At 39.2% G+C, this 14140-nt stretch overlaps 1 protein-coding gene across 2 annotated transcripts in view; it reads left to right on the top strand.

Annotated features, from left to right (window-relative positions):
* Positions 1–14140, top strand: part of AGBL1 (AGBL carboxypeptidase 1) — a gene marked incomplete at its 5' end in the record, with an annotated part of 817668 nt that overhangs the window by 185204 nt on the left and 618324 nt on the right. The window contains 6 exons of one of the 2 annotated variants that reach the window (XM_079127372.1): positions 2827–2992; positions 3957–4024; positions 9064–9180; positions 10513–11093; positions 12593–12676; positions 12882–12968. In XM_079127372.1, coding sequence (XP_078983498.1) covers positions 2827–2992; positions 3957–4024; positions 9064–9180; positions 10513–11093; positions 12593–12676; positions 12882–12968 — 1103 coding nt within the window. The remainder of the gene's footprint in view (positions 1–2826; positions 2993–3956; positions 4025–9063; positions 9181–10512; positions 11094–12592; positions 12677–12881; positions 12969–14140) is intronic. The other variant, XM_079127371.1, reaches the window with a different exon arrangement.

Consider the following 14140-nt stretch of genomic DNA (forward strand, 5'->3'; position numbering starts at 1 on the left):
GAGAGAAGAAGAATGTAGAACTAGTGAGAAAAATGGATATTTTGGAGAGTCAGGCAATGGAAAGACCTAGATGAGAATGAACCAGAGGGTCCCCAATCAAGAGTATTTCCATGGATGATGTTCCTAAATCAGAGCTACTGTATATCTGTTCTGGGTCTTAGAGTTTACCCTCCTATGTTCAAAGAGACTGGAAAGAAAGAAGGGAAAGGGGATACAGCAAGCTGGGGTCACAGCATAATTTTTCTGTCCTGAGACAAGTGACAAGAAAGAACCAGGGCCATGATGGTCTAAGGAGCTGAGGGTTTCAAGAAAAGAAAAAGCAAGCAAATGCAAAGGCCTTCAGACAGGGTTGGGTGTGGAGGGAGTTCCAGATGCTGAGAAGCTAGTTTGGCAGAAGCCTGGTGAACAAGGGACAAGGATGGAGGTCAAGGTGGAGACATAGGCAGGGGCAGCATTTAGAGCTTCCTGCACCATGGAAAGGAATTTGGGTTTTATTTCCATCATACAGAAAGAAGGCATAAGGTAGAAAGAAAGGGCAGGCCAGACTACATCGTTTTCTACCCCATTAGAAGGCATTTGGATTTTATTTCTATCAGGTTTAAGCAGGGGAGAAACCTGGTTTTTATATTAAAAAAAAAAAAAAAAATGGGGGGACTACAGATGTAACTCAGGAGTAGAGCTCTTGCCCAGCATGAAGCTCTGGCTTCAATTCCCAGAACTGCCTAAAAGTGTTTCTCTAGTTGTAGCAGGATACATATGATATAAAATTCACCATGTTACCTCTTTTTAAGTATACAGTTTTGTAGTGCTAAGTATACCACTGTATAGCTGCACTCATTCATCTCCACAACACTTTTCATCTTTAAAACTGAAACTCTATTCCCATTAAACTGATTTATTCTTTCAAAGGAACGTTTTCAGAGGGAAGATTATCAGAGGGCATGAGGGGAAAGAGGGAGAGTTAAGAAGGTGAGGGGAAAATCTGCACTGCTTGCAGGAGTTCAGGTGAGAGATGATAATGGCCTTGGCCAGTTTAGAAGCATATCTGGGACCCAGGCCTCCTTACTCTTAGTTGGAATCCTTTTCCACTAAAGTGTTTCACCTTGTTATTATGAGGACTCTTCCCTGAGTATTCTGACCTTCTAGAATTTACTTTCTTACATGATTTTCTGAACCTAATGATGCCTTCTGACATCCCAGGCCTGCCAAGTACCTACCTATTTGCTCTAGAGACATAGTGACAAATGAACCTAAGAATTTCTATTACCTTGGAACCAAGGATCGCCTTTGAATTCCTAAGTATTTTCTCTACAATGTAGTAGACTTCAAATATAGCATTATTCCTAATGCCTTTGTTTCTAAAGATTTTAATACCATCTCCATCTCGCCAAATTCAGTTCATCTGTGGGTTAAACTTTCAGAACACTGTGTTTGCCTCTATCTTTCCGCTCACTTTTCATCATTCCACACAAGGTCAAAATCCTGATCATATTTATCAGCATTGATTACAATCCTAGATGGGCCTGGTTTTAAAAGGTTGGCACTTCTGGATGAACTCTGGCTTAGACCTGGCTCTGTTTCTCCCGAGGTTGAAGTTTGGAACATTTTCTCTGGTCAGCCATGTACTCCAGTATCCCTCTTCCTCTTCCACACTCTGTTCTTTCTTTTTCCCAATTCTAACAACTTCTCTAAATGCTTGAGGCCATTTGACCAGGCCAAAGAATGGTACAACCTCAACTAATTCATTTTCCATGAGGAGTGTTTCCTGCTGTGTGCTCTGACATACCTGATTGGTACCATTTCAGCACACTGAAGGGAAAATGGCATTCTTGATTGTATTAAGACATTTCTCTTTGGAAAAGTTATTTGGGTACCTTAAATTCATGGATAAACTTTTATTAGGATATTTTTTCTCCATGTTGGAGCTATGTGCAATGTGGAACTGGGGATGCATAGTGTAGTAGCATCATAGAACTTTACACACCCTGTGGTGGGACCCCACATCCACCATAGCGACTGCTATGACTTATTGTCCTCAGAGTTTGCTATACTTATTAGCAATATCAGACTGGAAGTCTACACTAGTCAAATTTCTATACCAAGTCAGCAGAAAAATCATTTAGTACTGAAGAAAATGGTTGTGTTTTTGCCAAGGAGATACAGAACAATACTGAATTCTCTCTCTCTCTTTCTCTCAATTTAGTTAACTTGTTCTTACATTTTTCACAGTGTCTGAAAAGAAGGATCTTGTCATGTTCCATCAGAATCAAAATGTTACATCTGCAAACCCAATTTTTCTTTGCTTTGGGCAGGTACCAAGAGGGATCAACACTGGGCTTTGAGATGAGGCATGCTATTTAATTTAGGTACATGGGATTTACCAAATCTTTCTTTCTGATTTCATTATTTTATCTTTTTCCTTTTTATTTTTCTCTTCAGATAATGGCTGAAAGAGAAAAGCAGAATTCCATCAATTCAGCTACTCATTCCCTAACTTAGGCAATAATTCCCAATGACTCTGGATGGCCAGAGGAGGTATCCCTCTTTTCTTTCCACAGCCATCCTGGACAGTGTCTTGCATTAAGGGCAGCATCCCTTGAAATAATTAAAAGTCTATTTTCATAGTACCAGATGAGCTGTGTGGAAAATAAAAACACAGATGCTATATCAGACAAAATTCTACATTGGAATGTCCAAACTAGACATTAGACATTAAGGCTGTTTTCTGTCCATTTAGTCTGTGTGTGATTCACCTTCTGAAATAATGTTTCAGTGAGGGGTCTGTCTATAGATGTCAGTGTCTGATATCATCTTCCCTTTGGTCAGAATTGCCTGGACAACAAGGGCATGGAGCCTGTCATTTCTGTCATGCTTCAGATCCTGAGGCAGTGCTACCCAGAGAGTCCACTTCCCTTGGTCACAGCCAGCAGTGCCTATGCCTTCTCAGTCCCTGGGAGCATCGCCGCTGAGCCTCCACCTGCTCTATCTGAAGGTAAAATACCCAGGTAGCTATGAGCTTATATACAAGCTTTGCATTTTAGCAGTATGGCAGGGGAATGTGGATGGAAGTAGAATCAGTTGTTTTGCAAGTCAACTGTGATCATCCAATAAGCTAATTAGAGATATATATACAGAAAAAGCAGGAGTATTTTTTTTTTTCATAAACAGGGTGAACAAACACCCAGATCTGTTGTTTTATCCTTAATCATTCATTGTTTCCACTTTGCCTGGTAGCTATTGAGGGCCTCTACTGTCACCACAAGTAATTAAAAAAAAATCTATTCACAATTCTGTGATGGAGTCCTTTCTACTGTATTGACTGGTAGTAAAATTAATTTGCCCAAAGGATGAAACTGAAATAAATGTCTTGCTATTAACAACCCCAAGCTACTCATATTGGAATATTTACAGGTGTGATTTTTTTAATCTCTAGAAAGATCTTAACAGTCAAAAGAGTTTAGTGTTTTTCAACCCCATCTTCCTAGTATTAGAACAGATATTGCTCAGGTATAATTTTGCCACAATGACATTAGAAGTTTTATTTTAAATAAGTGCCTGCCTTTAAAAATTACAGACTCAAAGTGATAAACATGCTGTAAAAAGTTGAGTATGTATGTGATTTCTAATTCAATTTCTAATTTCAATTCAAGTTGCACAAATACGTGTAAACTGAGTGGGATAAACACCAGAGTAGTATTTGTGCATCATTTTATTCTGCTCTTGTATTGCATTCAATGTGGGACCACAATTTAGACTTAATGATCTAGTGCTCCCACATGCCTGCATGCATACCGCTTATACATACAGATAGGATTTAGAGTGTGTTGGGATACTGTGCACTTTAAACAACAGGTCCCTTTTTGGTGTGAAGACACACCAACCACTGTGATGAGAGTCTGAATCTTAGAAAGCAGAAATACCACATTCATTTCACCACTTTTCTTTTGCCCACACAGAAGATTTTGAAGATGAAGGTGATGAAGAGGTGGAAAAAGACTCGGATTCCGAGGATGTGAAAGAGGAAGTAGGTACACCTGTTCTGATTGTAATGATCTCCACATTCACATCATGCAAAGAAAAATATCACATTCCAAGTTTGCCAAAGCCAGTGTAAATTTTAAGGATTTACTTTTGTGCTGCTACTACTGGTGATAGTGATGCTCAAAAAAGGATAGCTACTGTTATTAATTTCCCAGTTGTCATTTTCATCTTGGTAGGTCTAGTGCATTGTCTCACTGTGAAGTCAGTGCTAGTGATTATTAAGACACTGATATTCCCTCAGCATGAGCCTTGCATAGACACTTAATGTTTGTGGTTTGTGCATTTAGTAAGTACACACAAGACCATGGAAAGATTTTGTAAGACACTTTCTACTAGTTCACACCTATCTTCATAAGGCACTCTTCTTATCTGCCTGTTCTTCATAGGGCTACTGCATTGTATAATCCCACTTACATCTTGGGATTGTTCTTGAGTTGCAAAGTGTGCAACCTGACCCACAAAGGAGTCATTCTCCTGGGTCCCTATCTGGGTCCCTCTGCTATAGAACAAAAGTTGGCAAATTTTCTATAAAAAGTCAGATAGTAGTTATTTTAGGCATTCTATACCCTACAGACTTTGTTATAACTGCTCGAATTGTCATCATAGCACAAAAGTAGCCACTGAGACTACATGAGTGAGTGGGTATGACTGTGTTCCAACAGACAGAGGACATACCTTGCTGTCTGCTTTACTACAACAGGATTCTAAACCTTAGCACTATTGGCATTTTGAGTGGATACTTCCTGCTTGTAGGGACTATCCAGTGTATTGCAGGAGGTTTAGTGGCATCCCTGACCTGTGAACACTGCTAGTATCTACCTCTTTGCCCTTCGTTCATGAACCGAAGATATGTCCAGGAATTGCCAAAATCACCCCAGTTGAGAACCTCTGCCTTTGAGTAATTACTTGTCAATGTGTTATACTTTCTCCATTTCTTTTGGTACACCTGGATTTGAACAAGTTTCTTCAAGTCCCTGGATTTTGTCATCTGTAGAATAAGACATGGGAGTAAATGCTACCACTCCTAGGGATAAAATTCAAATTTAAAAACTATTTCCCTCTATCTTCCTTCCCTCCTTTCTTTGTTTATTTCTTCGTTCATTGGTTGGTTTGTTCATTCTTTCTTCTTTCCTTCCTCTGTCCCTCCCTCCTTCCTTTCCTTCCTATCTAGAGAGAAAGAGACTTTTGAGTTCTCTATCATGATAATCATTCACCTTGCTGAAGGTAGTGGCAGACATTTAGTGACTATCTCTTAGTCGCATCTCTGGGCTTAGACTGCTATTGACAGTCTGGTGTTCTCAGGGTTTTTGTTGATAAATAGAATCATTTCTGAAGTCATCAGTGGCAAATTGGTTCTTTGCTGTGGCTTGGCGGCGCAGGCCTGTGGAGTACGTGCTGAATTATTTGAATAATACTGCACCACTGCAGTCATTCATCAATGCCACTTTCCCCTCCCCTCTTGCTTGCTCTGTGATAACTGAATGTCTGATGCAGTGTCAGTCGCCTCTTGTATCTGATGCAGAGCGACAAGGTGCACGACTTCACCCAGCATGAGAAGGAGGGCTTTCAGATACTCTTCTCAGTCTGCAGAGGGTGTTGCAGCAGGGTAGAGGGAAACCTGAACAAATATACAAGACTGGCTGGGAAAGAAGCACAAGACAAACGAGTGAGGGACTGAAAACTATTCATCCAAACCTTTGAGCCAAGGAGAGATCAGAAGTCAGCATACGCATGAGTTGTAGAGAAATGAGGGGGTATTAGAACCAGGACTCTGCAGGGGACAGCAGGAGCAGGGGAACTGGTACTCCAGTAAGCTGGTCCTTCCTTGGTAAACTTGGCAGCATTTGTTGCCGGAGATGTGGATGAGAAGCCAGGTATATATTGCTTTTGGTTCTCAGAACTGACCCAGGCCTTTAGCTGGTGGATTTCTCATTTGAAAATTGCAGATCTCTCTGATAAGCAAATGATGATACATAATGGGAGGTGGGAATGGAAAGGAGGCAAGAATGGAGGAAGGATGGATTGTATAGAGGAAAGAGGGGTGGGAGAGGTGGGGGTAAGGCAAAATAACAGATTGAGACAAACATCATTTCCCTATGGTATGACTCTACTTCATGTACAACCAGAGAAAAAAGTTTTACCCCATTTGTGTATAACCAATCAAAATAAATAAATTATTAAAATAAATAAATAAATAAAAGGCCCCAGAGAGCTGGGCACGGTGGTGCATGCCTATAATCCCAGTGCCCTGGAGGCTGAGGCAGAAGGATTGCAAGTTCAAAGCCAACTTCAGCAATACAGCAAGGCCCTAAGCAATTTAGTGAGACCCTGTCTCAAAATTTAAAAATAAAAATAAAAAGGGCTGGGTATGTTGCTCAGTGGTTAAGCACTCCTGGGTTCAATCCCCAGTACCAATAAATAAATCTATCAATAAATAAATAATTAAAAATAAAAGACCAAAAAAAAAAAAAAAAAAAAGAATTTGTACCAAACTATTAGCAGGCATGATTAAAAGGAACTTTTATCTGCAAAGTGTCTTGAGAGTTGAATATTGGGTTTGTGATTTGTTTGAAAATGATCAAGGTCAACATAAGACAAGAGAAACTCACAACAAACACAGATGAGATGTTGGTTATTTTTCATTTTTTCATATACCCAAACATCAGATTTGGGCAAACTAAGGAAGAAGGGAATATTAAGAGTGAATTCAAGTTTTTGCTTCCTTCCACTCTTCATTTCCCCCTCTTTTCCTTTTCATTAAATTTTCTTCTGTCTTTCAGGTACTTTTTTGGGCCATGACCCCTATAGAGCATGCTAGAGTCTTGGGAATGTAATGTGATACAAAAGCAAATGTGGCAGAGTTTTTTTCCTGAAAGAGTTCATAGTCTAGTGAACTTCGGGATTGTTGCTACTAAAGTTTAAATCAGGGACTTCAGACTTGAACTCAAGTCTGTGGCAGGGAAAAGACAGTATCTAAGAGTTCCAGTGTAAGGAGCAAAGGCTAGAAAGCATTATCTGGATTGTGGGGTGTCAGAATCCTAGATGGTGAAGGGTGTCTGGATTGCCTTGAGGACACAAAAGCAGGTCCTTCTTGAGGTAAGTATTAGTGGCACTTAGAAACAGCACAGGAAAGGTGTAACCCACCTGAGTGACAGGAGCAAACAAGCTCCAGACCTTTGTAGGTCAAGAACAGTCTCTATCTCACTGCTCTACTCTGCTGTTGTACCAAGAAAGCAGCCATTAACTATACATGAATGAATGCTTTTGACTGTGTTTCAATAAAAATTTTATTTACAAAACAAGCTGTGTGCCACATTTGGGTAATCTCCACTCTAAGGCTCAGTGGGTCACCTGGCCACGCGTGGAATGAACTGGCTGCAACATGGGTTTTGTTACACTGCTCCCTCCAGACACACCATTGGAGTCTAACTCACTGATGGGGACACTCTTCCCAGTGTCTGGGTGGGTTGGGTTTTCATTAGGACCACCCCAGGCCATGGTTGGAGGAAAACAGGAAGTGATAAATGAAGCTAGGCAGGTCAAGAGTGGTAGCTGTGGAGTTTGGGCCAGGTCTATGCACACTGATCCTGAAATATCATGAAGCTCAACTCATGAAAATGACTCTTCTTTTTATTTGAAATTTAGAGGAAAATTACATAAGATGGATGGAATATTGTGTTCCCTGCCCCCCCCCTCGGATTAGGAATATAAGCATATATTTCCCACATTTATTTCATTTAGGCCTTTTTAGTCAGGACTGCCAGGTTTTTTTGTTAACTAACTACTCTCCTAAAACTCATGGTAGATTTTCTTCCTTGTTTTATTAAGGGAACTTGATCTATGATATGAAAAGATGGAGGGACTGAACTGTTTGATTCTGGTGTCTTTTCTCTGTAAGACTACAACCCTTTAAAAACAAAGTGTTCAGAAAAGAATATCACCATAAAACTATCCAGAATGATAATGTAGAAAAAAAAAAACTAAACTGATTCAGTATTCAACCCAATGAAGAAAAGACTGGTGGTATTTAGTAAACCTTTAAATGTACAAGGAGATAAAGGTATAGTAGGGGAATGAAAACTGTTCCCCAGCACCTGTAAGGATTGATAAAATTTCTCCATTGCTTCTTTTTAAATCTTATTCTATACAATCTTCCTCTTATGTTCTATGCTTCAACTACCTTCCTTCTGTGAGCAAATTCAGACTCTTGCTTATGCCTTTTTTGCGTAGTTGGTTTTTTGTCATTTAGGTTATGGTTATATCTATATTACTGTGTTTGTGAGGCCTTCTCGAATAACTCATTCCAAATAGTTTCTCATACCCCAGACTCAGTCACAATTAGATCATTCTCTTTCATCATTTCCAGGGAATTTATTGTTGTTGGGAATGATCTCATTCATTTGTTTCCTTTATTATTTATTGTCTTCCTTCTCTCACTGGAAGGCAAATTCCACAGGAGCATGGACCTTTGATTATTCCGTTTTCATTGCCTCTTCAGAACCTAGAAGAGTCCTTGCTCATAGCAGGTGCTCATTAAATGTTTGTGAAAAGAGTAAAGGATCTACCTAACAGAGGTAGATAGGTCTAAAGGGATGATAATTACAAAGATGTTGATCACAGTGGTGAATGAGATGAAAATTTTCTTGCTTTACTGTTTATATAATTTATCTCATTTTATAGAAATTATTATTTATGAGGAGGACTCATAAATACTGACATACATTCTAAGAAAAGTTGTCTTTTTCTTTTCTAGTTTAAAAATACAATATATATATTAAACTATGTATTATATATATACCTATATCTATCTATCTTTCTATCTATCTATCTATCTATCTATCTATCTATCTATCTATCTATCTAATATATATATATGAAACTGTCCACTGGATAAGCTAATGTTACAATCTGAGGCCAAGAAACCATGTCCTAAGACTCTGAAGAAGAACATTTCATCTTGTTTTATTGCCTTTCAGGGTGAATTTCATGACTGTAACCTGTTCTTTAAATATTCCACTGTAGTATGATGACTTGGAAACCGATGTGGAGAAGCTGAGTTCCAAACCTGGACTTGACCGACCTGAAGAGGAACTGATGCAATATGAGTCGATGTGTCTTGAACTCTCCTATAGCTTTGAGGTAGGACACTGACTACAGTTTCTACTCCTTGATGATGTATGGAGAGTTCTTTGCAGAACCTGGTAGGCCAAGTCAAAAAGAGTGTCCAGACAGAAGGCATTGCTTATCATGAGCCATCTGCTTCTGGGCTCCTTCTGAGAGAATAGCAGAAGGTCAAGCAACAATATGAAAAAGGTAGTCAAGGTAGGAGGTATGTACAGTTCCTACAGTCTGATATCCTACATCTGGGATGGTAGTAGTGTAAGAGTATACTTTATGACCTGTTGGTTGGTGGGCAAGGTGTCCTGGCCCCATTCATTGAACAAGCAAGTGAAGATCCTTGACAATTTAATTGTTCTCTTGCCAAAGAGATGGATTTCTAATGGTGGCCATTCTGATTTCAGAATGACTTTTTGAGTAGAAGCAAATGAGGAACCTTAGACCTGGTGATGTCACTCCAGTGCCTAGTTGCTGCCTCTGATGGTGCTGCCATCAAGATTTTAAACCCGCTTTTTTCATTTCTCTTCTTTTCTTATGGTTCTTAAAAAATAATGAGTTTGGCTACCTCAAAGTGTATAACTAGTTGCTATAGAAAGGAGTTAGCATATTCTGTTTCACTCCAGAAAGCCAAAGAGGATCAAAGAATATGTCAATATTCCTTGCAATGAAACAATTTCAGTTCAGTGTAAGGAAGAATTTTTTAAAAAATATTCAAAATTGTCCGAAAAAAATGTACTACCTTGGGTCCCTGTGAATGGTTCTACCCTGGGTTTCAGTGATACCCTATAAATTAAGTTGTTCAACTAGGTTGAAATTGGGAATTTGTAGAAGGCATTCATACATTCATGTACTGTATAGCATTGTACTATAGCCATCAAAATCTCCTCCCAAACATGATTTTGTGTGATTCTGCCATTTTTGACTCTTTTTATTATTATTATTTTTATTTTATTTGTTCCAATTAGTTGTACATGACAGTAGAATGAATTTATACATTTTGATAGATCATACATAAAGGATAATCTCTCATTTTTATGATTATATATATTGTAGGATCATATTGGTCATGCAGTCATATATGTACATGAGGTAATAATGTCTGTTTCACTCTACTATCATTCCTTCCCCCATCCCCTTCCTCTCCCTTTACTTTCTACTATCATTCCTTCCCCCATCCTCTTCCGCTCCCTTTACTCCCCAAGGTTAGTTTTCCCTTGGTTGACCTTGGAAAAAGCTTCACAATTCATGGGATTTATGCTTAGCTCTGTGCCCAAAGAGTAAGGACAGGGATCAAAGTGTAATCTCTACTTGTAAGGAAACACTGACATATTCTTTTCTATTCTAAACCCCAAGGAACTAGAGTCCAAATCTGGAGATGAGTCAAACTCTGAAGACTCTCAGTACACCAATCACCACCACATTCCCATTGCTGCCTCCCCAAAGCAGCACTGCTTGAAGAAGGACCAAACCTCATGGGGGCAAGAAAAAGAAGACACAGTTCAGACTTCTCTCCTGAGCACGGTGAAGATGGGAAGGTCCACTGTGCATCTGTCCTCTAAAAAAAGACCTGTAATGAACATATACCATGATATGCAATCCAAAGGTCTTGGAATAAATTCTCTTGGAAATGATATCCCTGACATTCAGACTTCCCCAAAAGAGGATGCCTGGGACATAGAAGCAATTTCTTGCCCAAGGATGAGTGCCTTCTTTTCCAATTCCACTAGTCCTAGAGAAGCTGGTGAAGCAATAGATAAGCTTCTGCACATACATCCCAAACATATCCCTTTCCATGATCCCTGTCTTTATATGGCCAAAGCCAGAAGAACCAGATCTGTGGTGGACTTCAAGATGGTAGCATTTCCTGATATCTGGGGACACTGTCCACCTCCCTCTGCCCAGTCCATGTTGGAACGCAAATGTGGAGTCCAGAGGTAATGGTGCTACTGCCTTGAGATTTGTATTTTTCTCTTCTTTAACATTTTTACAGGTAGAATAGTCTAGTCAAGAATATTTTGAAACCCTTTGAGAAACTTTTACCACTATACATGCTTCCCTACTAGGGCATTTCAGAATCAAGGATGGAGTAGTGGTAGGCATGTGTTCCCTGACAAAGAATTCCTTGGATGATTCTAGTACAGCCCCTTGCCTCAAACCCATTGCAAACCACAAAACAGGGGTAGGCCATCTAGTTTCTCCAATACTGGAATCTTTTCTAAAAAGAATGTTTTCAGAAAAAACAACAACAACAACAACAAAAAAAAAAAAACTAATTATTTGGGGGCTCTTTGCTTGTTTACTGTAAATTGGCATTTGACTTCTTGCTGATAGAGAGGTGGTGTGCTGACATTCCATGAACCTGATGTCATAGACCCTGGCTTGTTTTGGAGAATGATTTTGCTGCATCATTTAGGAGGGAAAACCCATATTCTGCAGGACAGAGCAATTAGTGGTAGGTTATTCCCAGAATGCAGGAGAGCTATATCTTTGATTCAACATAGAGAGATTAAAATGAAAACTAATGAAGGTGAGGAAAAAACATTTTCCCTAAAATAAAGAAGAGTGTGTATATACTAAGTCAAAATATGCAGACCAGAAAGTTTCATCAATTCATATTCCATGTCATCAGAAAAATTTTCTCTTGATGGTAGTTCAGAAGAACTATTCCCACATAGGCTCTTGATTGACATTTCTGTCCTCATCCCTGGGACATTATCTGCCATGGTCAACTTCCTGAGAAACTCATGTCAGAAGCTGGTCTAGCACAATCTTATCCCTGAGTAGATCATCTTCCCTCTCAGTTCAGTCCCTACTCACCCTTCTCTCACCCTACCTCAATGAACTGAATGGGAAATGTAAGAAAGGAACTGAAATACCTTCTGAGCTTCCTTTCTTTCTCTTACTTAAATTTTCCTGATATTGTTTCTCAGACAGAAGACTGTCCTCAGCCTGCTGGAGCAGACAGAGCCCAAATAATTTAATGGCACAAAAATACAGAAGCCAGTGGAATCTCACAAACCTCAATCATGTAAATAATCAATAGTTCTAATGTTTCCCTCAAAACTGCCTCAATGCAAAGGACTCTCTTCTTTATATAGTCAGATAAGTTAAAGTACACTAGCCCAAACACTCTTCAGAAAACTCTCAAGCCAAGAATCCCCTCACTAAAATTCTAACATCTTTGTTATTTCTATTCTTACTACTCTTTGTAGGATAACTCAAATTATACTGCCTATATTCTTCTTTATTCTTAATAAAGAAAAGAAGAAGGGATGGCAGTTCTGTTTGTATCTTTGAGCCCAAGATTGGGGCTTCATTAAAATTTTGTTTTTTATCTCTCTATGATTCCAAAGGTCCTTCCCAGGGGACTTCAGGATAAGTTGGATTGAGAATGAGAGTCAACACTTGAAATGTTTCCAATTTTCCTTTCTAGAATCAAGATACTTGAGGATGTCCAGAGGTTCACCCAGCCAAGTGATGTTATAAATAAAGTTATCTTCAGCTTAGACAAGCCTTGGTAAGTGGTCTTGTACATCTGTGGAATAGTAGGTATGGAAAATTCTGTTACCTGCATGAAAACATGAGTTTTTCATGTTAATAATCCATTCCTACTCCTAAAAACATCATGGTGACTGTTAAGGTTAAATATCTATAAGAGAAAGTTTAAGAAGTGTCCAAGAATAGCAATAAGACAAGTTCAGAGGTTCTTTATTTCATTATAGGCCTTTGCAAGACACAGCTTCCAGTTGCCTAAAGTTCTTCTCCAAGTTTGAGTCAGGAAATCTTCGCAAAGCCATCCAAGTGCGTGAGTAAGTAAGGAAAGCCACAGGGGTAGCTCTTGGCAGCCCAAGAGAGTAGGTTGTTAATTATTTCTTAACCCTTCTGTGTTCAGTGACCTCACATTGGTGGCTTGAAATCAGCTGTGGTGAGTGTTTACCCCATGAAAATTGGAAAGTACTACACATGAAGGTTTTTCTTCTCAGAACCAGTTGTTAAACATTTACCAGCATGCCTCTAGAGATCTCATAGCAAGGTGAACTATTAGCTAGAAGAATAAATATGCCTTAGTCCAAATAGTGGGTCCACATTTGACTGTAAGAGTACTTTGACTGGGACATTTTTCTGGTCCTGTTGATATGGAAAAGTACAAAGTGTTCCCTATTCCTGTACCACTCCATGTCTACTGTATTTAGGTGGCAGCAATTGTGAACTACCTATCTTTCATTCAAGGAAAATGCACAGCACCATGCATCTTTGGAAAAACCTACCAATGAGCTGTTATTAATAGAAAAGGATTCCATAGGCAAGAAATGACTAGGGATGGACAAACTGAAAGGAAGGACATAACCTTTTTTATTGACTGAAGAGACTGTTGTTCTCAAGAAGTTGGCTATCATTCTTTCTTCTGTAGAAGGGTGGACCATATTTTCCATACACCAAAAGGCAAGATATATAATCTGTCTTCTATGGGAGAACTTCTGAAAACCACAGTCCAGGCAGTGAATGGTGCCATGACCACAGATGTCGAAATGAGAGCGCAAGCACTACAACCCCTTTCCAAAGGGTACCTTTGAGCAAGTTGCCCAACTAAATTCAGGCATTTATTTTCTCACCCACAAATGAGGTTGATGATAATGCCTACTGCATATGTGTTTCATGAGAGTTAAATAATACACATAAATCTCTTAGGATAGTGCCTGGCACACGGTAAGTATCGTTCAACCTAAGCTCTTACTCAGGGTTGCATGTTCACTATGACTAGAACTTAGTGTAGCTAGACCTGTTTTATATCCACCTAAGGAGTCATTTTTGAAGTTGTTCTTTTTGGGATGAGATGAAAGGTGATTCATTTTTGGATTTTGCACATGAGTTATTTCAAGCTCAATATTTAAGACAGAGACAAATTGAGCTACTTGGGCTGAAGAAGGAAAAGACAATCATGTCAAGACTGCTATTCAGTCTACTTCTCTTTCTGTTTTCA

Source organism: Sciurus vulgaris (assembly GCF_902686455.1).
Source record: "Sciurus vulgaris genome assembly, chromosome: 2".
Taxonomy (NCBI): Eukaryota; Metazoa; Chordata; class Mammalia; order Rodentia; family Sciuridae; genus Sciurus; species Sciurus vulgaris.